The sequence below is a fragment of the Balaenoptera musculus genome, chromosome 17 (genome assembly GCF_009873245.2).
Source record: "Balaenoptera musculus isolate JJ_BM4_2016_0621 chromosome 17, mBalMus1.pri.v3, whole genome shotgun sequence".
Lineage (NCBI taxonomy): Eukaryota > Metazoa > Chordata > Mammalia > Artiodactyla > Balaenopteridae > Balaenoptera > Balaenoptera musculus.
The window spans coordinates 68,615,445-68,641,619 of NC_045801.1; the positions used below are offsets into that span (position 1 = coordinate 68,615,445).

At 45.7% G+C, this 26,175-nt stretch overlaps 1 protein-coding gene across 1 annotated transcript; it reads right to left on the minus strand.

The window, feature by feature from the left end:
- Positions 1-160: 160 nt before the first annotated feature.
- VXN (vexin) lies at positions 161-25,606 on the minus strand. The gene is made up of 6 exons (XM_036829792.1): positions 25,156-25,606; positions 19,279-19,334; positions 11,308-11,458; positions 7,228-7,289; positions 4,420-4,511; positions 161-2,520 (listed from the first exon to the last, which is right to left on the minus strand). Exons 1-6 carry the CDS (start codon positions 25,223-25,225, stop codon positions 2,337-2,339), a joined length of 615 nt encoding a protein of 204 aa, XP_036685687.1. The 5' UTR covers positions 25,226-25,606; the 3' UTR covers positions 161-2,336.
- Positions 25,607-26,175: the final 569 nt, after the last annotated feature.

Genomic DNA, 26,175 nt, shown 5'->3' on the forward strand with positions numbered 1-26,175 from the left:
TCACAATCCTTTTCATTTAGGTAAAGGAGCAATGAGGTACAGATGCATAATTCTTTCCCTTTGTGAAAGCCTTCTCTCATTCAATGAAGGAGCCCCAGGCATACTCTTGTGCTGATTTATTAATGTCACAAAGCAGACTTTATTTTTATTTGAACTGGCCAATGAAAATGTTCTATACAAGGCAAACACTTCATCATGAAATTTTTAAATGAAAAATAAATAAGTTCCAGCCTACGTAGATCTCCAGCTGCCACATACAAATAGAGGACATCAGTTATAAAGTAAATAAGTTAAAATAAATAGTCATAGGATACTCTGATAGGTCCAGTGTAAACTACCTGTTTTCTCCCTACCTTTGTTCCGGGTCCCTTCACCCATACACTGTAAGACTATTACACAGTCCATTGGGAACTTCATTGAAAGAGCACTTGATGCCCAAATCTCCAAGTCATGTTCTGATGGGAAGACTGGGTGTTCAGAGTCTAAAACAATGGTTGAAGAGCAGAGGTCAGCAAGGTGAAAGCCCAGAAGCCCAGGCCTCTTATCCCCCATGCCTTCTTACATTTCACCTGGAGATGTGGAAGCAGGTAATTTAGAGATCAAAAAGCAACATGTGGTCACGGAGCAGCAGCATGTGAATAACAGTTGAGTCTGAGACCAGTGATGTGGCCCAGGTCTTCCTTGTAACCAAAAAATGGCAATTTCCAACCTGGTCTTAGACTGAAATTCACCATGGAGTCGCTGGTTTTGTTAAGTGGGTTGGATTAATTTAAGCTTCTGAATTAGAAAACAAGCCTTCTGGGGGCAGAGTTGAGGCCACAGATGACAAATATACGAGGCACATCCCACTAATCCGCTCCACAGGCAGGCATTACCAATTGATCACTGCACTCCTTTATCTCAGATTCTAGCTCCACACAGCACTCTAGGCAGCCTGTGCCAATCAATTATGTTTAGCATTTGATATGAAAATTATTTACTAGCCTTGGTTCTTCTCTATGTTCTGAATATTCTTGTGTGAAGGAGTAGATATAACACAGGCATTGGAGCCTGACACCCATATGGGTTAGGTGCCTTCAGACTAATCATTTAACTACTTTAAAGCCATGTCTATTAAATGGGGAAGGCCACCTAACTCAGAGTTGGCAGAAAGATCGGGATAATGTATGTAAAGTGCTCACTATCACACCTGGCACATAGTAAGCATTTAATAAATGGTAACTATCATTATCATGTTATCATTTTGAGGCTACTGATGTTGATGATAGAATTGATGATGACATTTCCATTAAAAGAAGGAAAGCATAATGTGATATATTATGAAACCATATGAATGGTTTATATCATTTATATCATGTACTTGTTCTAACTTTGTCAAATCGTTTCCTTCAAATATTGCCCCCAGAGACATATTCCTACCCCTCAAAACCATCCTCAAATCAGTTACTAGAGTAGGCAAAGCAAGGAGTCTGGTACAGAAGCTGAGGACCTGGTATCTATCTAGTTCCACGATCTGGTATCTAGTCACATAACCTCTTAAGGCCCTTAGCTTCCCCATCTGTAGATTGGGAATAATTGTGCTTTCTTTAACAGGAATTTTGTGAATATAAGAGGTAATGGATGGGGGAGCATTTTCAAAAGTTAAAATAATTATACCCAAGCAAGGTATTATTAATTCCACTAGACTGTGTCATTTCAGAAAATATTAGCATTCAAAAATTTAAATCATGTTTTCCTATAGAAAAATCACATGTAAAAGAATAGAGAATTCATGCAGTCATGCCAAATGATCATCAGAACTGATCTTGACGATACCCTCAAATGAATATTAGAACTACTAAGTAAATATATATAGCGCTTTGTCACTAAAAATCCTACCTCATCAAGATGAAATAAATATGGTGACAGGAACAGTGAGAACCATTGTGCTTACAAGTGCCTGAAACATCAAATTCTTACATTTATACTGGAAATTAGAACGACTCACAAGGAAGACTGAGGAATTGCCTGCTTCCTTCCTTGGAGGTCTTTAAAATGGGTTGGGAAAGTTTGATTTTGGTGCCATTTTGCTTGAACATAGGGATATAAACTTGATGACCTCCCGAAGTCACTTTCAGACCAATGGCTTTATCGATTCTAAGAAGGAGCAGTTTTCTTTTGCCTTCGAGGGAGGTTCCTTTCCCGTTTCCTGAGCCAGGGCGATTAGTTAGTACTGGAGGGTGATGTGCGTGGACCAGCTAGTAGCAGAGGTGAACGTCGCTCAGTTCCGATCTGGAAGTTTCCTCCCCTTGTGCAGTGAACTCGGGCCAGCGCAGGGCACCTGGGGAGGGTCACCTTTAGTCAGCCTCAAAGGCGCTGTTGGTAGCTCCCATGTATTCAGACTTCTTCTTGTGCCTGGTCCACATTTTCCGGAGGATGCTGGGGACGCCGCAGGAGGCACTTCCTGTCAGCGGCAGGGAGGCTTCTGCTCCCTGAGGGAGGGTAGGATACTCTTCAGTCATCTTCTTGAGGTGCCTGGATCTGCAGAAAATCCGCAGGTGGGTGAGGAGGGCGGTCACTGTGCTGAGCCCGTCTTTTAATTGCTGCCCTCGAGAAGAGGCGCCAGAGCCCTGGCTCGTCCTCTGCTCATACATCCTGTGACCACGGTGGAGGGTCACTGCTGGGGCCCACGCAGGAATGACACCCCATCCCCCTGCCCCAGGGAGGTCCTTGCATGGGGAGAGGGAAGGAGGTGGCCCTGAGCACACTGGCTCATGGATCCCAAGTTCTGCCCTTGTTCCAAACTCTGCCCCTCCTCACCCCAACCCCCCATCCCTCCACCTCTGCACAAACGATCTTGCTGGAAAGAGCAGATGTCACAAAGCGTCAGCTATTGAAAGCCCATGAGCCCTGGGGCTGAATCCTGCTCCCCACTTACTGTGTGACCTCAGGCAAGTGATTTGACCTCAGCCAGCCTCAGTCTTCTCATGTGCAAAATGGGGATAATTTCATCTAACTCAAGGGGCTTTTGTGAGGAGGAAAATAAGGTAATAAAGCATCCGGCACATCATCCATCTCAATAAATGTTCATTTTTCTCACTTGCTCTCCTTCAGTGAAAGAATGGCCTTTGTTTTCCTTTCAATAGCCAGGGTCCAGGAACAAATGGAAATGAGAACGTCTAAGCTTAGAGAGAAACGGGCCATTTAGAAGAACCCTTTGCAATGCAGCTGCGCGGATGGAAAGGGCGCCTCTCTTGAGGCACGCGGTTCGTGTTTGCTGGTTACTGCAGCAGTCAGCAACAGCCATTGCTGCTCAGAACAATTTGCTACTATAAACTCAATACAATCGAAAAGATACTTTTCTCTAACTAGGTCCCAATACGTTGAGTGACTTGGCTTTTATCATTCATTCCAGATGGCTTTCTTTCACCTAAAAGGGCTTCACACTGGTCTGCTCCTCCTCTAACTCCCTCAGCTTTCAAGGTGTGCATACCTTGGGTTGATATTGTGGTGCATGGTCCCTCATATGTGAGCATCTATCACCTTCCCAAGCACGTGTCTTTCCGATTCCCAGATTGTAAGCTTCTTAAAAAATGATGCAACCGTTGGGGCTAAGCTCTTCGCACATTATCTCATCCTATTCTCACAATAATCTCTCAAGAGGTTATGATCGTCCCCATTTTTTTGGTTTGGTTTTGTTTTTAAAGAAGCGAGGACACGGAGGTCTGAATAACTTGCCTGAAGTCATAGCAAGTCAGCAGCAGTGCCGGGCACGCAGGCAGATCTGAGTCAAGAACCCACACCCTTCATCATCCCCGAAGCCACTTTTCTGCTCTCTCCAGTCTGGAAGATCATGATGGGGGCGTAAATGTACGCGCTGAGTTGAGTTTAAGGCTCTTGCTTGCCATCTTCTTTGTGCCATGTTGAAGGCAGTGAGGGCGTTCCTGGGGGGGCTTATCACTCCTGCTACTCTAGCTGCTGGTTCTGGGTCAGAGTTAATAGTAACGCGCTGGTTATAAATTTGGCTTGAAACATTTGTAGCTCACGTACTTTTTACCCGGGCAGGGGCCCTTAATCTAATTCCTGAGGCGTTTCTGACACCAGCATGCCTTCAGGAGGCTCTGCATATGGCCTGTGATTACATTTATCTAATTAACCAAAACCCCTCCCTCTTTAGACTTCTCCTAGTCTAAAGAGTGGGGTTAATGAAGTGGAAACCATCAAAAACACTTCAGCTTAATCCTAGGGGAAAAGCTGATGTGGCCTGACAGAAACCCAGGATTATTGCCCTCATTAAAAGGTAATTTACAGCTGGCAGGGATTCTGTTTTAGCTTCTTGAGGGTCTGACGGCCGGGCCACCTGTTACTCTCTGGCCGCAGGAGCAGGACAGGAGCGGGTGGGGAGCCCCGAGGCAGCCAGATTGGAGGCACAGCACTTACCCTCTGGTCAGAACAGCTCCGTTCTCCGAGCCCGGAGCTGCCACCTCCAGGACGGCGGGAGCTTTCACCGAGATCCGGGCCACCGGAGGCATCTAGGTTGTGAGAAGGGAGTGTGAGGATGGTGCCATGTCCCCAACTCCGGCAGTGGCTGGAGCCATTGGAAAGGGCATCAGCTAAACTGAACTACCATCAACCCAGGGCAATGGTCCTCATACGGCCGCGGGCACCAGGCCCCCCCCCCCACCACTCCGGGAGGGCTTGTTAACGCAATGCTGGGCCCACCCTAGCTTCTGAGTCAGTAGGTCTCGCGCAGGCCCGAGAATCTGCATTTCTAACAAGTTCCCAAGTGCTCTAGTCCCAGGACCCCACTTTGAGAACCACCTACCTAGAGAAACTTGAAAGCAAGCAACTCAATCTTGCGAGGGCTCTGTCCCCCTTGCACCCCTATGGTCTGTGTCCACTTTGCTGTCAAATCCTGCAGGTTCTGCAAGGTCAGTGTCACCCTCTCCCTTTTCTCTGCTGCAGCCTCAGGACCAGTCCTCCTTGGGACAGGACCTCCTTTTTTCCCACAAGACCCGCCCCGCACCCTGGGCCCCTCCTGGATTCACAGGGTCTCGCCACTGCAGGGTGGACCGAGGCCAGCTCTGCACCCTGCTCTTTAAGTCCCCTCACAACAGGACTCCACCTTATCTGTGCAGCTCTGCTTTCTGTCCCAGCAGGGCTGGTCCTGCCTTTCCTGATGCCCACAAGCAATGCTGCACCCTCACCCAGCTTTTCCTTCATTCTCTGGATCAAGCCTCATCTCTGCCTGCCCTTCAAAGACCACTTCCTCCAGGAAGCCTCCCCTCAGGCTGGTGACCCAGCTGATTTCTCTCTGTCTCCTGCATCCCCACAGCACTGAGTCCTTATGTGACATGTTTTGGCATCCCACCAATTCTGTCTCTTTACGGTTGTCTACTTGTTTCTTATGCTGGTGCAGTCTCCCCAGGAATGGCATGCGTACGACAGGGTCTGGGACTTACCCTTTGGCGGCCCTCCTCAGCTCTCCTTAAAGGAGGTGGTGAGTGCTCAAGAAACATGTACCGAATTGAAAAGTCACTGGTAGCCTAAGCAGGGCTAGGTCCCGAGTTCGTTCAGTCAGTGGACCTCTGCTTTGCTCCTCCACCCCACGCCCCAGGGAAGGCTTAAGATCACCACATTCCTGAAATTGCTGGAAAATTCCAGGTTGAGGACACCAGGAGTCACTGCCCCTTCTCTCCCGCCCGGGCCAAAGGTTGTGGGCAGAGTCACTGTGCCACCTTGTGGCCTCTCGGGAGCTGTCCCTCCCCATCGTGCCCGCAGCCCAGAAACATGCTTCTTCCCGGGCTGTCCACCATCCTGTTTGCCCCAGTGCATGTTAGCGTCAAATCAGATTTAGCTGTTCAAGCTCTGAATTGCTCTCTGCCCTGGGATGGCGGCCTCCAATGAGCTGCAGGACCTCAGCCCTACCGTCTCAGACCCAGAGGAAAGAGTGAGTCATGCTGCCGCTCTGTCCTCTGCACTACTGTCGCCCCCTCCTTTGTGGCCACCTCCCCATCACCACCCTGACCCATCCCACCTCGCTCTGGCCTCCCAGCTGCTGCTACCTCTCTGCCAAGGGCACTGAGTCCAGCCCAGGGGCTGGGGGCAAGTAATCCAAGGCAGTGAGCTGCCCTCTCCCCTTAGCCTTGGGCTCAGCTGAGGGCAGCAGTTCGAGCTGTCACAGCCTGACCACCTTCACTCTGTGGCAACGGCCCAGCCATCCTCAGTCTCCCCTGGGTCCCAGGTCGGGACAGGGGAATCCTGATTGTCCCATCCCCGCCCTTTGTGTGGTTTTCCTAGTACAGGGATGACCTAAATGAAATAATTGGATTAGATTTCCTGCCCAGACCAGGAGCAAAGCGCTCACGTCTCTGTCCAGTTTGTTCCATAAGGACGAGTGGGTGACTCAGACACTCTCTCCCGTCTGTTCTAGTTCTCAGGATCTATGAATCTCGGGAGCTGATGCCCGCAGAGCCCAGGACGCCCAAGCTGACCTCACCTTCAGCCACCACTCCACCCCTTCTGTGCTAACCCAGGGGACACCCACATTCATGCCCAGAAGATGGTGAAGGAGATGTATTTTTTTCAGGGTGACGCTGAGCTAGACCCAGACATGCACTACCCGCTCCCCCTTCAGGGAAAGACAAGCCGCCCAGCTGGGGGAGGGCGGGGAGCAGGTGGCTTTCAGCTCCTTCAGGTGTCCTTGGCTACAGAGGGCCACCTCGCCCAAGGTTATGCCCTCCTGGGCAGCCTGCATGCCCTGAAAGAGCAGGAAGAAAATATAAAGGATTGGTCAACTGGGTCCAACTCGGGCAACCCAGATGGACAATCCCTGCCCCAGAGCTCCCGGTGGGAGGTGCTTCAGCAGTTCCCTCTGAGTTGATGGTGTTTTGTGTTTTCACAGTGCTCGAGACCCTTGCATCTTTTTACCCCCGTAGCTGCCCCTGCGAATTGGTCAGACACCTCCACCTGGCAGGGGCCTGCCACACAAACTGCTTCTTTCCCCCCCGTTTGAGGTGTCCGCTAGGTAATACCTTCTGTTTACCTAAGAGCTGAATTTCTGGCAAGAAAGAGAGGGGCAGCCAGTGGTGTGCCACCAGCTGATAGGCTTTAGGAGCAAAGAACCCTCAGCTACACTTTTCTAGTAATCCTCAGGCCTGGAACAAAGGACACTTTGTCTTCATGGCACAGACAGGACAAGAAGTTTAAAGCACAGCAGATACAGCCAACCAGGTTGATTTTACTTACCAAAGCTTTGCTATATGCTCGATTCCCACACAGATTTGCTGATTTGGGTTCAGAAATCCCCACTGCAAAGTTGAACGGAGGGGACGTTACTCAGTGGTACTCTGGGTTCCAGCTCCCCTGGGTTCTGCATCAATTATCCCATAGCTAATCAATCACAAGCCAGGAATATTCTAACGGCCTTTGTACTGAGCAGCAAAATCACGCACTAGGGTCAGGCAATGGGACAACTGTCGAGTGGGTCACCTGCACCCCTGGCGCTCTTGGGGAGGTTAGAACTAAGGTCTAATAAGATCACGTGTGTGGAGGTGTTCAGTACGGGGTCTGCCTGCAGTAGGGGCTCAGAGAATGTGCCCTTAGCTCCTCCTTTCTTCCTAAGGCGCCAGATCACAGGAGGTTATCAGCAGTTAAGTCTTTATAGCTGGGATCAGTCCTTTAACCTGCCGCTCCTGGACACGCCTCTGTGAAAATGAGCCCAAAGTCCTGCCTGCTGTGGGAAGTAAGCCTCATAATGTGGGAGGATTGGAGGTTATCAGAGTCCTGAGGCACTGGCATGAGATGTATGTGAGAACCTTCTTTCTATGCCTTTATTTGAGGCTCGACCCACTGCTGGGAATCCAGATGTTGAGCTGAGGTAGCTGGTGATGGGCGGGGGTGGGGTGGAGTGGGGAGGCTGGCCTTCAATCGAGTCCCTCCCGGGGCAGATGTTCCTGGAGGAGCCCCATGCTATCAGACTACAGCGTAGAGAAATACCACCCCCCGACCCCGAGGAAAACATCTCAAGGCCAATAAAATGAAGTTACAGGCTACCAAGGTCAGACCACGGTGTGCCGTGCTCTGGCGTAAGTGACAATAGTAGCTCATATTTTTGAGCATTTACTGTGTCAGTCGCTGTGCTGAGTGTAAGACTCATAAACATTGTCTCATTTAATCCTCACCACAACCCTCACAGGTAGATGTCATAATAGATGAGGAAACAGAGGCTTTAGAGATGCACAGCAATTACGATGAAGCTGGGTGAGGAAGATCTAGGGAATGGTAAGCTGACCTCTTTGGTGGTCTTGCAAGGCTGGTAAAACTTGACCGAGGGACCCCCTAACCCATTCTGGGAGGAGTTTGCCAGGTGGAGAGACCCAGGAAGGGCAATCCGCAGAGAGAACAGTGTCGGGGAAGGTCCAGAATATAACAGAATATAATGAGTGGTCACAATTACACCACAGCTCAGGGCTGTTCTGTGCATGGATTGGCAGGGACAGGAGTGTCACAGGAGGTGGCCCTGGAGAGGTGAGCAGAGGACTGGGTCCTGGAGAGCCTTGGGCATGGTCTGGAGGGCAGCTGGCGGTGGAGAGGACACAGTGTTTAAAGCAGAGCGTCGGCAGAGGCAGATTCTGCGTTAGGCTACCCTCTGGTAGCCTTGTGGAGCAAGAGCGACTGGTAGTTGAGGACCAGGCTTGACTGCTACACACAAGGGATGAAGGGAGTCTGAGCCGGTAGCCTGAGATTGGTACCAAGGAGAGATGAGACATACGGAGGAACTGACACTGTCAGTGGTTAGTGTGTGGAGCGGGGGTGGGGAGGACAAGGGGGTACTGGGATAAACATCCCAGCGGCTTGCTGGAAAGATGTATAGTGGCCCCAGCTGAGAAAGGAAGAGAGGTTTGAAGGTGGAAGACGAATTCCATTTGAACAAGTTGATTCTGAGATGTCCCAAGGACATCTTGGTGGAGACATTCCACCGGCCCAGGAGGTGGGTGTCCCCTTTTCTGGGCACTTGAGGTTCACCTGCTCAAGGCTTCAGAGTTCCCACTCTTTCCAAGGTTCCTCTGAGCATATTTCTCCCACGTGAGAAGCCTACAGCACCCAGGAGCCTTCTCCTTTAGCTCAGAAAAGAAACACGTCTCCAGATTTGAGATCCCTGGAGACACACATCCTTCTGATGGGAGGATGGAAAACTCGTGCCCAAGGCCGGTGCCCAGCCTTTCCTGTGGGTCTGGCTTTGACTCAGAAACCCTCCCTCCCTCTCATCCCCTCTGGAATCTGTCAGATTGTGGGAGCTGAAGGAATTGAATCAATGCCCAGCTCCATCTTTTTTTTCTTTTTTTTTAAAACCTGACTAGCACATTCCCTGCATGAGCTGACTGTCATATATCAGGCAGAGTCTCTCCATTTCATAACTTGCTGTTCCCCCCTTCAGTCCAAGCTTCCACAAGCTACTTAGGGAGGAAAGTAGCCCCTAAAACCAGACAGCTGGAAAGACATTATTTTCTGGGGGAAAGACGCAATTAGCTAGCAAATCAGGAGACATGAGATTTAATCTCAGTTCTGCTGCTGATGAGCAGTGCACCTTGGGTAAGTCAAACAGTTTCCATGGTTTCGGTTTTCTCTTCTGTAGATCCGCAGGGGGTGCTTGCAGAGATCAGTGGGCCTCCACCTTCAGGGAGGGGGAAAGTCACCCTGGGAGCAGGCTTGTTAAAACAGATTGCTGGGCCCTACCCCGGAATTTGATTAAATAGGTCTTGGGTGGGGCCCAAAAATTTGCATTTCCAGCAAGTTCCCAGGTGGTTCTGTGGCTCCAGGGATGCCACTTGGAGAACCACCCATTAGATCGTCCCTAAATCCTTGCTAATCAGTATGTTGTCCTTGGACCAACATCATCAGCATCATCTGGAAGATTATTAGAAACAAAACCTGGGGCCCTACTTGGTCCTACTGAATTAGACTCTGCATAAAAACAAGATTCCCAGGTATTCTTCTGCACATTCAAATTTGAGAAACATGGCTCTAAATTCATTTTGTGATTTTGTAGAGAAGATATTCTTTTTCTTTCTACGCACAGGCACCCACCCAACCACCCACCCACTTATATATAGACAGAGGAAAAAAAATTATCTTCTCAATTTGCAAGGCACATTGTGGTTTCCCTAAGGCTTTCACTCTCCATAAAAATGTATATATGTAATCCCTTAACTAGAGAATACAGCTTGACTTATGGGTTCTTACACATAGGATCTTAAAAACAGGATCAGGGTGTTAGTGACCAAAGAAACCTTAGAGATCCAATCTAACATCTATGAGGGAGGAAAGAGAGGAGATGGATGGATAAAGAGAGACACTCAATGGAATCTAATTTCAGTTCTTCTAACATACAAAACTGTTGACACCCAACAGCTTTGAAAAGGATGTCCAAGACTTTTTGTGTATTTCTGGAGTTAAAAATAGGAATAACTTGAGGCTGTGGGCATAACAGAAATAACCTAAACCAGGAATTAAAGGCTAAATACGATCACAGACTTCAGCAGGCTAGACACAGATTCCTGTTTAACTGCTCGGGGTGGGAGCCATTTTTCAAAATAGTGTGTAAGGTAAGATGTGTAAGGTAAGACTCTAATGTTTCCAGCTTTCAAAACAAATTTGTCTCTAAATTCTTTTTATAAATTGTTTAAATAGTTTTGGTGTGCTGAACTGGGTGATTGGGATTGACATGTATACACTGATGTGTATAAAATTGATGACTGATTAAAAATAAATAAATAAAGAAATAAACCCTGAAAAAAAAAATTGTTGAAATAGTTTAAGTCGTTCAAATTTAAAATGGTGGGATTTTAAGATGGCAGCTGATGAAGGAGCCTGTATAATTACACACACACACACACCCTGTAAAATAACGTAAGCTTCCTTCGCTTCATGAGTCATGTGTACCCTGGTTTCCTCTCCCCCCAGCGTCTAATGATGTTTACCTCCTCCTGAGTCCCGCAGGACTGCCTGTGGAGCTAGGTGGTAGATGAGAGCATCTTTGCTCACCACGCAGACCCAGCAGCGAGTGTTCTAAGGTAGAAGGTGCTTTGTGGTGCTGCAGTGGCGGGGCCCCGAGCAGGTGCATTCAGAGCAGGACCAGCATGCACTGGGGAAGGCGCGGCCCCACGCGCAGGTGCTCCGCCCACCGGGCGTGATGGAGGACGCCCGCGAGGACCACGACGTGGCTGGAGCCAACGCAAGCCAGTTCGCGGACACCGTGGCAGCTGCTCTAAGTGGGCCACTGCCCCCCCAGGGAGGTTCCGGGGACCCGGGCCGTGACGCACGTACCAGGCCTGGCGGGGGTCTTGGCGGGGTGGGCGCCCTGCGGCCGCGCGTTCTGGAAGCGGCCCGACCTGCGGCCCTCGCCGTCGCGGTGGTCGCTGCGGTGCTGCAGCAGCTCCAGGGGCCGGGACGCGTAGAGGTCGGACTCGATCACCACCTGCGGCGGGGAGGAAGGACCGTCAGCTTGTTCCTCCCCTAGAATCTCAGCCTCCACAGCCGAGGCCAGGACTGCAGCCTTGCGGACGGACCTCGTGCTGACACGGAGCCTTCCTGACTCCAGCCACTGCTGGGAGCAGCGAGGAAACCTGGGGAGACTGGCCTGAAACGGTGAACTGTTGTGTTTAACTTCAGCATGTCCGGCGGCACCATGGTGCAGGAAAATTAGGTTTCTGGGGGCTCCTTACCAGCCGTCCCTTCACAGAGTCAGAAGCCTGGGCCCTCAGGCCCCAGACTGGGGCCAGTTAACTGCCCCAGGGCTGGACATAGTTTGACAATAGAACAGGCTATTTGAAATGAGGACAGGCCCTGGAAATCGGGCTCTTACTGCCTTTGCAGCTCAGTGGGTGCCCTTGTTCATGTAGAGGACAGCTTTCTGGATGCTCCAGCTGAGGGGAGACCTAGGCAGAGGACTCGGGGCCCAGCTGATTCCCAGGTTGTAAAAAGGAAGGACCTGCTGGCCAGAAGAAGCAGGCACAGCTCCCAGATGCTCAGGTTTCCTCTACTTTGCAGAGTGCCTGTGTCAGCTGGAGCTGAGAGGTGAGTTTCCACGACCTGTGGCTCGGTAAGTGGAAATTCTGGCAAGCCAGAACGGAGCGCTACACACTAAGGTGTTTTCAATAATGATCCCCTGCTGAATAGTGGTTTTGGGAAAGTACATGAAGAGGAATACCCCTTTTGTCAGGGCCCACTGAAATGGGCCTTTAAAATTATAATAAAAATACTTAGATCATTGAAATAATTTAAATGTACAAATTTGAGACAAATAGTACCGTATTTTATCTTAATATCGGGGGTGACAAAGGGAATCTTAGCAATTTGGGACTCGTATCGTGCATGTTTGAATGCGTAGCCATGACACTGGGGTTGTTCATTCTGAATGTCTTCACTCCTTTGAAGCAGGTTAGAACTTCCAACATTACACTGCAGCTTCTCTGAGGTTTGTATTTACCCATTCTCTTGCTCACTCGTTCCTTCCTTCCACAGACATCCTGCGAGGGCACCTCTGTGCCAGATCCTGGCACTGAGTCTATCTGTGAGTGAGGTGGACCCATTTCAGCCTTTACAGTCTAGCCTTTGATGAATTCCCCTCCATTGTCCACATGTAACAATTGTGGAGGAAGCTGAAGCAAATAAGACTGAATCTTTAAGTATTATAATAGGGTTATATTTCAGTTTAGTGGAGAAAAATTGGACCTTTAATAAATATTGTTGAAGTAAATGTCAGGCCACTGGGGGAAATGGATCCATGTCCACACTTCTCATACGAAAATGAATACCAGACAGACCAAAGATGCATGTTAAAAAACAAACAAACAAACAGCAAACACTAGAATAGAATATGGCTCAATATAACATTTGTTACATATAATAGGGAATTATCGCTATGTACATAAAACTCTTACAAATCAATAAAGAGGAAAAAAATAGAAAAATGGGGCCAAAAACCAGCTGACAATTGACAATAGACATGCAAATGGCCGGTTAACATGAAAGGTGCTGAACAATAATAATTAAATGCAAATTAAAACAAAGTTGGTTTTTCTCCTATCAGATTGTCAATGATGATGAAGATAAATTTCCATTTGGGGTCATGCGAACCTGAGTTCAAACCCCAGTTTTGGTACTTCGAGGCTACGTGGAAAGGGGTCATCCTCTTGACCACCCTTGCTGTACTGGGGCAGAGTCACTGCTGGTCATTCGCAGAGATTTCAGGAACACAGCAGGTTCTCTTTCCCCGTGCCACCTGTTTACCTACAGCATCAGGAAGCGGTCATGTCCCCAGCAGAGGAAGGGGAGCTGTCACTCTTTGCTTCAGTTTATCACAAATAGTCCTTTGCTTAAAAAAGTAATATATCCCAAATTTGGTCTTATCTGGCTTAGGAAATTAACTCTTCTCAGGCCCGTATTAGGACCCAGACTCATTCATTCTTTGCCTTTGGAGAAAGATGATGGTAATTGAGGATCATTTAGGATTAGTGCCCTTTCTCTTCTGGGCACTGCAGCATGTGGGATTTTTCCCCCAATAATTTAAAAATATTTTTCCTCCAGCTTTACTGAGATATAAATTGACACATACGATTGTATACGTTTAAGGAGTACAATGTATTGATTTGATACGTTGGTAAATTGCAAAATGATTAGAAGGTGGTGTTCCTGCTGGTTTTCCAGCAAAGCCTTCAGTGCAGGCTGGGGGCAGCACCCGTCGCCCTGCGCCAGCGCACTGGGGGCTCTGAGGTGCAGTAGAGGGTGGTCTGGACTCACCACCCTGCACAGACAGTCCTCTCAGCTTTTCCCTTTCCTTCCCTCCTCTTAGCACTGCACTCTGCCGTGGTGTCGCCCAGCATACTGGAATTTCCTAGATTAATGGCATTTTGGACACATGTACCATTTGGCCTCAGGGTTCCCCCTGGAATGTGGACCTCCAGGTCAAACGGGAGAGACCTGAGCCTCATTACTGACATTCAAGCCTTTGGCTGTCTACCTCTCATCACAGGTATTTTGAATTTTGTTTTCATTTTTTCAGCATCCCTCTAATGAGGAGTGAGGACTGGTGTGTTTTCCGACCCATTTTGTAGAAGGAGGAAGTAAGGCCGGATGTGAAAGCCTGAGGAGTCCAGGGGGGAGGCCCAGCATTTCCTCCCCTGAAAAGGAAGCAAATGTTTCCTTTTAGGAACAAGAAACCTCAGCCATCCCTCCTCTGCATTGTGGGTGGGAGAAGGGAATGGGGAGGGAGAGAGTGGAGAGGCATTAGCTGCTCCGCCCCGGGTTGGATGTAGGTTTCCCGGGGTGGGAGTGAGGCTGGTTACTTCCCAGGTCCTGACTTAGGGCCCAGTGCCTCAGCAGGGTATCTTCTCGGCCCTGAAGGTTGCCAAAGCAGTAAAGGAAAGAGGAGAGGGCTCAGCTCGGAAGATTTCCCTTTCTTAGCTGGCCTCGTGCTTGCTTCTCATGCCCCACAATTGCGGAGGCTCTGAGAGGGCTCAGGGGCAGTGCATCAGGCCCACGCCAGGGAACGGACAGCTGGATGCGTGGCTGTGGCCTCCTGAAAGCCTCCCGACAGCCTGGTTATTTTCTGGTCTGTAGGATACGGTCCGGGCTGGATACTGCAGCTGGTCTTAGAACAAACTGGTCTGAGCACAGGCTCTTTAGCACCCTGAGTACAAGGGTGAGATTGGGGAATGGGGAAGGGGTGAAGGGGAGACGTGTTTAATGTTGGATTTTCCTTTCCAAGTTCAGCAAATTGCCTGCTGAAAGTAGGGAATGTCCTTGTGTATCAGATTCACTGTGATAAATTGATGCTTCCCTGCTGGGTTCAGATCAGAGACCTAGGGGGCTGGTAGGGAGTTAGAAAGACAGGTGAGACCTAGGTGGTGGAGGATCATCGTGGTTTTGGTTGACGGCATCCAGAGTAAAATTCTAGCCCAACTCCCTAATTATACACACAGGGAAACTGAGGCCAAAGGAAGCCGTGTGTCTTCAAGGTCACGGAGCTATAAGGGGCAGAGCCTGAACAAGGATCATGGTTTCATAGCTTCTAAGGAAGTGCTCTTTGTAAGACCCATGGAAGTGCTGACATCCAGGTAAGAATTTTCAAGTGCAGTTGATTGCTCAGTGCATTTTGAAACATCAGATCACCAGACAGAAAAATCAGATCACCGCTCCTCCACAAGGTTGAAATCTGGGAAGAATGTGACATTTGTACTTCCATTCCTCCATCTTTCCTGACGATGGCTGCTTATTATGAAGGGGCTGCGAATCTCGGTGGTAATGGCTCCATTGCACTGGAAGGCCTAACTAACCCACGTTTTGGTGTAAATTTATTCCTTTAAGCTACTCTTATGATGTCTGCGGCATCAGGATGATGAGGATGTCAGTAAAATTGCCTAAGAATCGGAGGGGATGGGGAGAAAAAGACTAGTGAAACGATCTAGAGAAGGAACAGTGGGTGGCTGTAGAAGAAGAAAATGTAACTTACGAGGGGTCCAGAGAGAGAGGAAACTGCTGCACTAAGGATGATTCAGAGAGGAGAGAGATACTTGTAAAGGCAGGAACCTGACATCCATATGGTAGCCCAAGGGGTGAGAATAGAGACAAATAAGAATTTCAGGACAAAGTCATAAATATTGGTACATTAGAGCAGCTGCAAAATATGAACGATTTTCTCGGGAACTCAAAGGGAAGCCAAGAGCCAGTTGGATGAAAAAAGATCAGAGACAGTTTTTTCTTCTTTGGGACTCAGTTCCCCCGTCTTAGGTGGATTAAGACCTTTCCTGTCTTTTCTAATTTGATTGTTCTGTACAGCTGGGTCTGAGTTTTATGAGCAAAGGATGAGTCATGCTGTTAGGGGAAATTAAAAATTCAGAGGAGAGCTCAAAGGCCAGAGAGCATTATTAAGCTGTCTTACCTGGAGGAAGAATGCATATTTGAAGACAAGACCCTAGCTTCTGTTTTTTCTCTTTTTTACTTCCAAAGCAATTTTTATTTGTATTCATATACTTGAGTCATTTTTTTTCCCCTTGGAGTAAAAATGTTTTAGGGAGGGACAGTCATAAGCCATTCCCAGGAAAGCTGGGAGCTTGGTTCTACAGAGCCTGGCTGAAGTCAATGGATGCTCCAGGAGGCAGTGCCCCATGTTTTGGGGGCTTCGTGAATCTCATGCTCCTGTAGCTTCAGTTCCACCATAGAGAGTTGTCTCCTTTATTTGGGTTCTAAATCCCTTGAGAAATTTCTTCCCTAGCACCCTATTTATATCCTAGACAGTATGATTTAGTTTCTATTTTTAAGCTTTTGTAATCACAGTTTTGTCCTTATAAAGCCAGTAGGTATTGGTATAAGCAGTGATTCAGACAGAAACACTGTTTAAGGTTAGAAATTCAAGGCAAGAACTTGGTTGAAAACTAAATATTCCTAATTCCCAAAGGATCTTCCCTGAGTCATGAATGACTTGTGGCTCCTTCAAATCCAGAGTACAGATCTTCCTTGACTTACAGTGGGGTTACGTCCTGATAAATACCCCTAAAATATCATAAGTTGAAAATGCATTTTATACAGCTAACCTACCGAACATCATAGCTTAGCTGAGCCTACCTTAAACGTGCTCAGAACACTTACATCAATCTGTGGTTGGGCAAAATCATCTCACACAAAGCCTATTTTATAATAAAGTGTTGAATATCTCATGTAATTGACTGAATACTGTACTGAAAGTGAGAAACAGAATGCTTGTCTGGGCCCAGGATGGTTCTGAGTGTATCCTCGTTTACCCTGGTGATCGTGTGGCTGGTGGGAGGCTGCGGCTTGCTGTGCTGCCCAGCATTACAAGAGAGTATGTTGTACCCCATATCGCGAGCCTGGGAGAGATCAAAATTCAAAATTCCAAGTATGGTCTCTGAATGCATTTCGCTTTGGCACCATCGTAAAGACAAAAATCATGAAAGTCAGACTGTCATAAGTCAGGGACCAACTGTAATGCCAAACTCAAGTCTGTGCTCAAACTCTAAATTACCTACAAACAACCCCTCCCCTTTCCATTTTTGGTGACACCCACTGCTCCTTGAAAGTCAGGAGCATTTTCCTTCTAGACTGTGTGCTTAAGTTTTTAGGGATCATGAGAAATACAAGAATTTCTTGCACTACAACAAAGAACCCATTAAAAGCCCTTTCTTTCTTAGTATATAAATATTCTCAAAGTCATTTTAAAAAAAGGATAAACCACTGACAGAAAAATGAGCAAAAGACATGTCTTTTAACCCATAGGGAGAAAATATCAAAATCTATGAAAAGATGAAGAATGATATTAATTACTAAAGAAATGCAAATTAAAACAATGAGATGTTTTCACCTATCAGATTGTCAAAGGTTAACAACATTTGATACCATAGTGTTGGCTCAGGTGTTCTGGTAAAGGTAGTTTAAAACAGTTGCTAAGAATTTGGCAATAGCTGTAAAATTTTTTCAATGCTCATATGCTTTGAGCATTTTCTTTCTTTTTTAAAATTGACATATAACATTGTGTAAGTTTAAGGTGTTGATTTGATGACCCAGCATTTTCATATCTATGAATTTATCTTCAAAAACATTTGCATAAGAACATAAAAAATATGTTCAAGAATATTTCTTGTGGCATTGTTTTAGTGGAAAAAATGGGGAAACCCCATTTATTGATGATTTGGTTAAATAATCTAGAAAACATCAGATTTGGTTTGGGTAAAAAATTATAGTACATTCATTCATACAGTGGCATACTATGCAGCCTCTAAAAAGAATGGGGAAGATCTGTATGTATTAATTGGCATGTAAAGATGCTCAAAATTTGTTTGGTGAAAAAAGCAAGTTGCAAAACAGCATGTTATTGAGCAATAAAGTGTGATAATTATACATTGTTACATGAGAAATTTTCATTTAAAAAAACTCCAGTGCTTATTGAATGTTCAGTATGTATCAGGCTCTGGACTAAGCAGTTTACATGTATTAAATCATTTGCTCCTTCCAATGGTTCTTGGGATGTGCGCTCTCACTCTCCCCATTTTAATGCTAAGCAAGTCAAGTCCTGGAATGGTTAGGCAACGTGCCCAAGGTCATATAGCTAGAAATGGATAGAACTGGGATTTAAAACTGGGAAATGGAAGAAACCAGGCAGTTTGACTCTAGTCTGCATACCTAACCACTATGTTCTATAGCTTCTCAGGATTTTCTGATATCATAGTTTACATCTTTTCAGTATTTGAAATTTTGTAATGGGCCCATCCTGCTTTGGGAATTAAAAAAGTAATAAATGTATATAAAACAACAACGACTAAGACCAATCTCATTCCCAGGACACTTAAAAAAATCTTTTTTAAATGGAGAATAGAATTTTAAAAATTGAGATACTTGGAAAATCAAAATAGTGTTCTACAAAAACAATTGTGATAGAAACTCCAGTATAACCAAGAGGGAACAATTAGCAATTAAAATAAAACTTTTAAAGTGCAAAGATGTATTGACAGCTTATATATAAAGAAATCTGTAAGTAAAATGAGAAATTCACAGGCTCTAAAGACGTGTAAACTAATTTTAAGGTAATGCATGTGCTTATTAAAGAAGCAAAAAATAATACAAAGAAATGAAAGCCAGTGCTGGTGAGGCTGGAGGGAAATGGAAAAGCATTGTTGGAAGCCTGGCAGCTGTCCAGAATTCCCTGTAGTATGTGACGAAACTAGAAGCAGAAACCATCTTTTAAAAATCACTGTTCTATTCTCCGCTCTAGCACAGGAGTAGGAATGCAAATGATGGATGGATGGATGGATGGATGGATGAAACTGTTCTTATCCTTTTACTTGTTAATTCTACTTTGAGGCCTATGCACCACAGGATTAATCCAAAAAATAGTATTTTGTACAATTAAATTCATTGTACTGCTATTTATAATAGTGAAAAAGTGGAACATTGCAAATGCCAACAATAGAACACCCAAGTCAGGGACGCTCTACCTACACTGTGGACTCTGTTTAAGAAAAAAATGTGTATATAAAATGAAAATTACTCTCTGTGGGGAAAATGACAGAAGGGGGTCCAGTTCAGGACTGTTTGTTGTCTGGTGGACATTTGTCAGTTGTTTTGGTTACGTGGAGGATGGAGAATGCAACAGCAACATGGGCTATGGAAAACTTTCCAGGCCATGGAGAGCGTGGATGGAGGGGGGAGGTGGGGAGTGAAGAAGCTAGACACTGCTTTTTTAATGAAAGTCAACAAAAGGGATCAAAACTGAAGTTTTCTTACATTCTTGGTTAAGAGATGTTGAGAGCTCTTGACTCTTCTTCTGGCTGGACTGGACACTGCAAAGAGAGAGAAAGGAATGGTTTTAGAGAACACCTGTGAGACTGATGTAGCTACAGTAGCAATACGGAGAGGGTTTGCACCTGGAGTGGGACAGGGCCCAGAGGAGGGGGGTTGGGAAGAAGAGGCGGGTGCAATTGCAATTTTATTTTTATTTTATTTTTTTAATCTTTATTGGAGTATAATTGCTTCACAATACTGTGTTAGTTGTGTTAGTTGATGTTGCACAACAGAGCAGATCAGCCATATGCATACGCAGGTCCCCATATCCCCTCCCTCTTGAGTCTCCCTCCCCCCCTCCCTATCCCACCCCTCTAGGTCATCGCAAAGCACCCAGCTGATCTCCCTGTGCTATGCTGCTGCTTCCCACCAGCCAACTCTTTTTTTTTTTTTTTTAAACGTTTGACACATTTTTTTTTTTAAAGTATTTGTTTATTTATTTATTTATGGCTGTGTTGGGTCTTCATTTCTGTGCGAGGGCTTTCTCTAGTTGTGGCAAGCGGGGACCACTCTTCATCGCGGTGCGCGGGCCTCTCACTATCGCGACCTCTCTTGTTGCGGAGCACAGGCTCCAGACGCGCAGGCTCAGTAATTGTGACTCACGGGTCCACTTGCTCCACGGCATGTGGGATCCTCCCAGACCAGGGCTCAAACCCGTGTCCCCTGCATTGGCAGGCAGATTCTCAACCACTGCGCCACCAGGGAAGCCCCAGCCAACTCTTTTACATTTGGTAGTGTATACATGTCGATGCTACTCTCACTTCGCCCCAGCTTTGCCCTCCCACCCATGTCCTCAAGTCCATTTTTTATGTCTACCTCTTTATTCCTGCCCTGCAACTAGGTTCATCAGTACCTTTTTTTTTTTTAGATTCCATATATATGTGTTAGCATATGGTATTTGTTTTTCTCTTTCTGACTGACTTTATATGACAGAATCTAGGTCCATCCACCTCACTACAAATAACTCAGTTTCGTTTCTTTTTATGCTGAGTAATATTCCATTGTATATATGTGCCACATCTTCTTTATCCATTCATCTGTCGATGGACACTTAGGTTGGTTCCATGTCCTGGCTACTGTAAACAGTGCTGCAACGAACATTGTGGTACATGACACTTTTTGAATTAGGGTTTTCTCAGGGTATATGCCAGTAGTGGGATTGCTGGGTCATATGGTAGTTCTATTTTCAGTTTTTTAAGGAACCTCCATACTGGAGGTTTCCATAGTGGCTGTATCAATTTATATTCCCACCAACAGTGCAGGAGGGTTCCCTTTTCACCGCACCCTTTACAGCATTTATTGTTTCTAGATTTTTTGATAATGGCCATTTTGACTGGCATGAGGTGATACCTCATTGTAGTTTTGATTTGCATTTCTCTAATAATTAGTGATGTTGAGCATCTTTTCATGTGCCTCTTGGCCATCTATATGTCTTCCTTGGTGAAATGTCTGTTTAAGTCTTCTGCCCATTTTTTAACTGGTTTGGTTTTTTTTTTTTTTGATATTGAGCTCCATGAGCTGTTTGTATATTTTGGAGATTAATCCTTTGTCTGTTGTTTCGTTTGCAAATATTTTCTCCCATTCTGAGGGTTGTCTTTTTGTCTTGTTTATGGTTTCCTTTGCTGTGCAAAAGCTTTTAAGTTTAATTAAGTCCCATTTGTTTGTTTTTGTTTCCATTACTCTAGGAGGTGGGCAATTGCAATTTTAGATGTTACTTGGTCCAGTGCACCAAAGCTCATAGCAGCACTATTCATAATAGCTGAAAGGTGGAAACAACCCAAAAGTCCCTTAACAAATTAATGGACAAACTGAATGTGGTATAGACATACAATGGAATATCATTCAGCCTTAAAAAAGAATGAAATTCTGAAACATGCTCTAACATGGATGAACCTTGAAAACGTTAAGCTAAGTGAAATAAACCAGATACAAAGGGACAAATATTGTATGAGTCTGCTTATATGAGGTACCTCAACTAGTCAAATTCATAGAGACACAAAGTAGAACAGAGGTTACCAGGGGCTGGAAGAAGGAGGGAATGGGGAGTTGTTATTTAATGGGTACAGAGTGTCAGTTTGGGAAGATGAAGAAATTCAGGAAATGGATAGTGGTGATGATTGCACAACCATATGAATGTACTTAATGCCACAGAACTGAACACTTAAATAGTTAAATGGTAAATTTTATTTACCACAGTAAATAAAAAAAAAACTTGAAGCATCAGTTAGCCGTAAAAAAGTTACCTGGTTGGAAAAAGGTGTGCATTTGGTTGAAAGTGGAGGCACCCGGACATCTCTTTTGCACATTGACGCTAAAGTGATTTACTTGGTTTACTTGGAAGTGAAATCCCACCCTGCCACTGCCCTGCCTAGAATGGAAATGACTTCTTGTCACATCTCAGATTAGTGCTCCGGTGAGAGCTGTGTTATTTTCTGCAGGGCGCCTGCTGCCACGAAGCCAGGCGAGCAGAGGCTGGTTAAGAGCCAGGGCTCCGGACTCCTTTCACTTGGGTGTAAATCCCAGCTTGACCACTTGCCAGCTGTGTGACTTGGGCGAATGACTCATCCTTGCTAAGCTTCACTTTCCTCATCTGGTAAAACTCGCACCTACCTCAGAGGGCTGCGGTGAGAATTAAATGGTCTAATCTTTATCAAGCCCTTGGCCCGGCGCCTGGCAAAGAGTGAGTTCCCAGGAATTACTGGTGGTTATTATTGATACAATTCTCCTCTTTCTCTGCAAGGTGAGGGCAGGTGGAAGGAATAGGTGATAACTTCTAGAGACTGTAGCCCCCGTCAGGAGTTCTCTTTCTGGAGTTTTCTCCATTTCCCCCTGCTGTTCCCCGACTCCCCTTGCCAACCCTGCCGCATTGTTGTTTATCCCCAAGAGAATTATTTTGAATGCTGTTCACCCTTAGAATTAAAACCCACTGGTGAGCTTCAGGAAATAACTTCTGGTATAACTTCTTGGTAAAACCACAGATTTTATCTTTTATATTTACTGTGAACTGTGCCTATGAAATCTTTCCCTTAAAGGGCTCTCCTTCTCTCTTCCGGAAGTAAAAATACACACTTGTCCTCAGTTACAGACTTGATCTATGTCTTGTGCCTTAAAATACTTAAGAAACACCATAACACTTGCTGTCGCCATATTTTTGTGAGCTTTAAGATGGCTCAGCTAAAAAAAATACATAGATTTAGGTTGAACCCATTATATCTGTATGTGTGTGTATGTTGGAAACAGGGATATAATACAACGACGATAGATGTGATAATGGCTCGCATTGAGCTTTACTAGGTGACGACTTATTTCCTTCTCTCATTCACTCCTCACAGCAACTCTTTGGGGTCGGGTGTCTTCATTAACTCTATTTCTTAGGTAGATACTGAGGGTTAGGGTCACACAGTTGGTGGTGGAACAAGGCCTGCGCTCTTAAACACTAGGTTGCTGAACTTGTGCTCGGTAAATGTTTTGTTCATTGCACGTTGAATACACACGGCTAAACAGGAGCGTGTGGGAAAGGGCATACCAGGGAAGACTATAACCCTTGTTAGAGAAAATCAAACCAACCTCTATTTCTGCAGGCAGGGAACGTGGGGATGGAATGAAGAGTTACCAATCTCTCTCATAAGCAGTGACTTAGGAAGACCTGGCCCCATCTTCGCCCACTGAGAGCCTTATGCTTGATGCTCTGGAGGAGGCGAGATGAGGCAAAACAAGGCGTAGGAAGAGGCGGACTTCTTCCACTTACAGTCTAATATAAAACTGCGAATATTCCTTTTCTAGAGAACAGCTTCCTGAGCAGTGACATGTCCATGAATACTGATGACTGGTTTAATACCAGGAGGTGGCCATGAATAAAAATGGCAAGAAAGAAATACAGGATGGAATATTTATCTTGACTAAACGTATTCATTGCTCAAATATGGAATAAAAATAGAAATCACTTTGTAAGTGATGTATTTAATGGTGCTTACTACCATGCCAGGTACTGTTCTAGATGCTTTACGTATTTTGTCTATATCTCATTTTTTCCCCCCATAATAACCTTGGGAGTTAGGTAAGTTCTAGTTCTTCCTTTTTTATAAGAGTGGAAACTCAGGCCCAGAGAGGTTAAGTGCCTGCCCAAGGTCACACAGCGTACAAGTGGTGGTGGGTCTCTGACTACTCTGCTAAGCAAATGGATTCAAAGGCCCTGTTTTGAATGATTTCTTCAGGTGAAGTATGACATTGCTCCTGAATTGTATAATAAGTTTAAATTTAATAGGGCCATTCAGCTTTGATGTGTTTCTCCCTTAAATTTTTTAAATGGAAAAAAATTATAGAACATAGACATTTTACATTTCATATTTGCTTTCAATTTGTTTTCTTCGCATACAAAAGAAATAAACAAATGAGAGGACAAGTTTTGGTCCCTTTCTACTCTTCCCCAGTTCTACTTTCCTCCCTCTCCAGGGCTACTAATATCACTAACTTTATCTGTGTCTTTCCAGCCTATGTTTTTTATGCTTTTCTCTAGATATGTATCCATAAACAATATATAGTACTGTACAAATTTAATAATTTTTAGCCTGCTTTTTTTTTCTCTCAACATGATGCTCTTGAGAGCTGTGTCCACACACATAGATCCAGTTCTTTTCCCTGTTGACTACTGTGGAGTATTCCAGAGTCTGATGACACCACATTTTTACCCCTTCCCCTCTTCAAGGACATTTAAGTTGTTTTCAGTTTTGCCCTTGGAGACCCAGTGGCCCTGTAAGCATCCACGTATAAGAGCATTTACAGGAGTGGAACTGTTGGGTCAGAGGGTCGGCTGTGACTTTTCAGGTACATTCCCGAGTCTCCAGAGGGTATCCCAACTTCAGCACGTGGGCAGACTCCCAGCTTTTTTTTCTCTCCCTCTGTCTGGCAATAGATGTCTAAAGCTTAATTTATGTTCTGCTGGCTTTCTCTTTGTGGCCAGACTGAGTCTCTCCCTTCCCCCCAGGAGTGGCCATGTCAATGGCTGACATGGGAAGAAGGAAGGGGTTGTTTGAACAGGGGGTCACAGCACCAGCAGACATCCGGCCCTCTTCATTCAGTCTGACAATGAGACCAGGGGCTAAGCCGGGCTCCCGGGCTCTCCCAGCAATACAGAGGCTGCAGGGAGAGCACAGGGGTGGTAGGAGACAGGGCCCAGCTCTGCAGGGGGCAAGGGAACTATCCAGGGACACAGAGCCCTTCCCGGGCCTTGACACCATTCACCTCAGAGCAGCAGGGCTTTTACAAAGTCACACTCTTTGGCGGTGCCAGTGCCAGGTTAAGTTTGGGAGCGCGGCCCTGGGGTCTGTGCAGAGGCCAGCCTGGGTCAGGGCATTCTTGGACCACTTCATTGGACTTCAGGCCACTGCCAGCAGGATCCCTCCTCATATTTCACGGCGCAGTTAGAAATCGTACTTTTGAGCCAGCTGCTTCTCATTTCAGAACCCACTTGCTCACTGGAGAAGAGGAAAGAATCTGTCTGCCCTGGGAATTTTGTTTTCATATCTGTTTCCTAAAACAATGGCTTGCTGTCACTTTCGTTTGGCATACTGGGTTGCCAGTATCGAATTAAGTAAAACGAGGAGTAGTTAGCTGCCCTCATTTCCCCTTTGATGGATTGTTTCTCAATGATTGATGTTCATCCATATGCCTTCTTTTCAGAAACAACCACAAACACCGTCAAAACAGAGAGACCATCCGACCTCAGAAACCTGGGGGTAAACCGTAGTAAGACAGCATATGACTGTCTTTTACCCTCCTGCTTAACCTGCCACGTTAAGGAAACAGTCAAGGGCAATTTACTCACCCTTGAAGGAATCACGGTGGTGAAAACTTCTATATTTTCATCACTGCAGCTGTAAATCTGATGCATCGTTTCAGCCTTCTCTCCCCAAAAGTGCCTGGGAACCGGAGGCCTCTCTCTGAACCCCTAGTCGCGAGGTTTCCTAATCCAGTCTGGCTCGGGGATCATTGTGCCGGTCCACAAAAGACAGGCTGGTGCTGTGATCTCATCTCATTCCAGAGTCTTCACTGCAACATTTTCTAATCCCATCTGTCTTTTTTTTTTTTTTTTTTTATGAGTCCTATTATTGCGAACCTTTGATGGAGCCTGGAGGCTTCAGTCCCCTCGCGGCCAGGATGTATTTAACATTTTTATTTTGCCGTGTCTGCCGCAGTGAATTTGGAAGTCTTTTGTGAAGTGGTGATGAAGTGAAATCGCCTACTCGGGTAGCGTAGCGCCAAGCGTGGCTGGAGGATTTTACCGAAAAGGAAACGTGAATTTTGGTACCAGCAATTTCCCTTTTCATTTCAGAGATGAAGAGGCGCTTTTTTTTCCCCCTCCCTCCAGAACTGGCTATTCAGTAATTTGTCATGTGTCAATTTGGCTTCCTTGAAAGTTTCTATTTTAAACAAAAGGACTGTTCTTCCAGAGCGTTCTCGCCTCATGCCAGTACATGACAAGGCTGACATTTCTAGAGAGCTGTGTGTTTAGCATCTCCTGTACAAGCCTGCAGGTGCTTGCAGGAATGGGGGTAACAAGCAGTGCCTGACGCTTGAGGTGCCCAACTACAGGGAGGTTGTATTTTTATTATCCTAAATGTCCTAATATATTGTATACTGTCCTAAATATCCTACTGTCCTATATATATCTCCTATATTTTATCCTATATATTCTATATACATACACAAAAATATACATACACAAAAATAAGGTATACATACACAAAAATAAGGTATGCATACATACACAAAAATACATACACAAAAATATGCATACACAAAAATAAGGTATACATACACAAAAATAAGGTATGCATACAT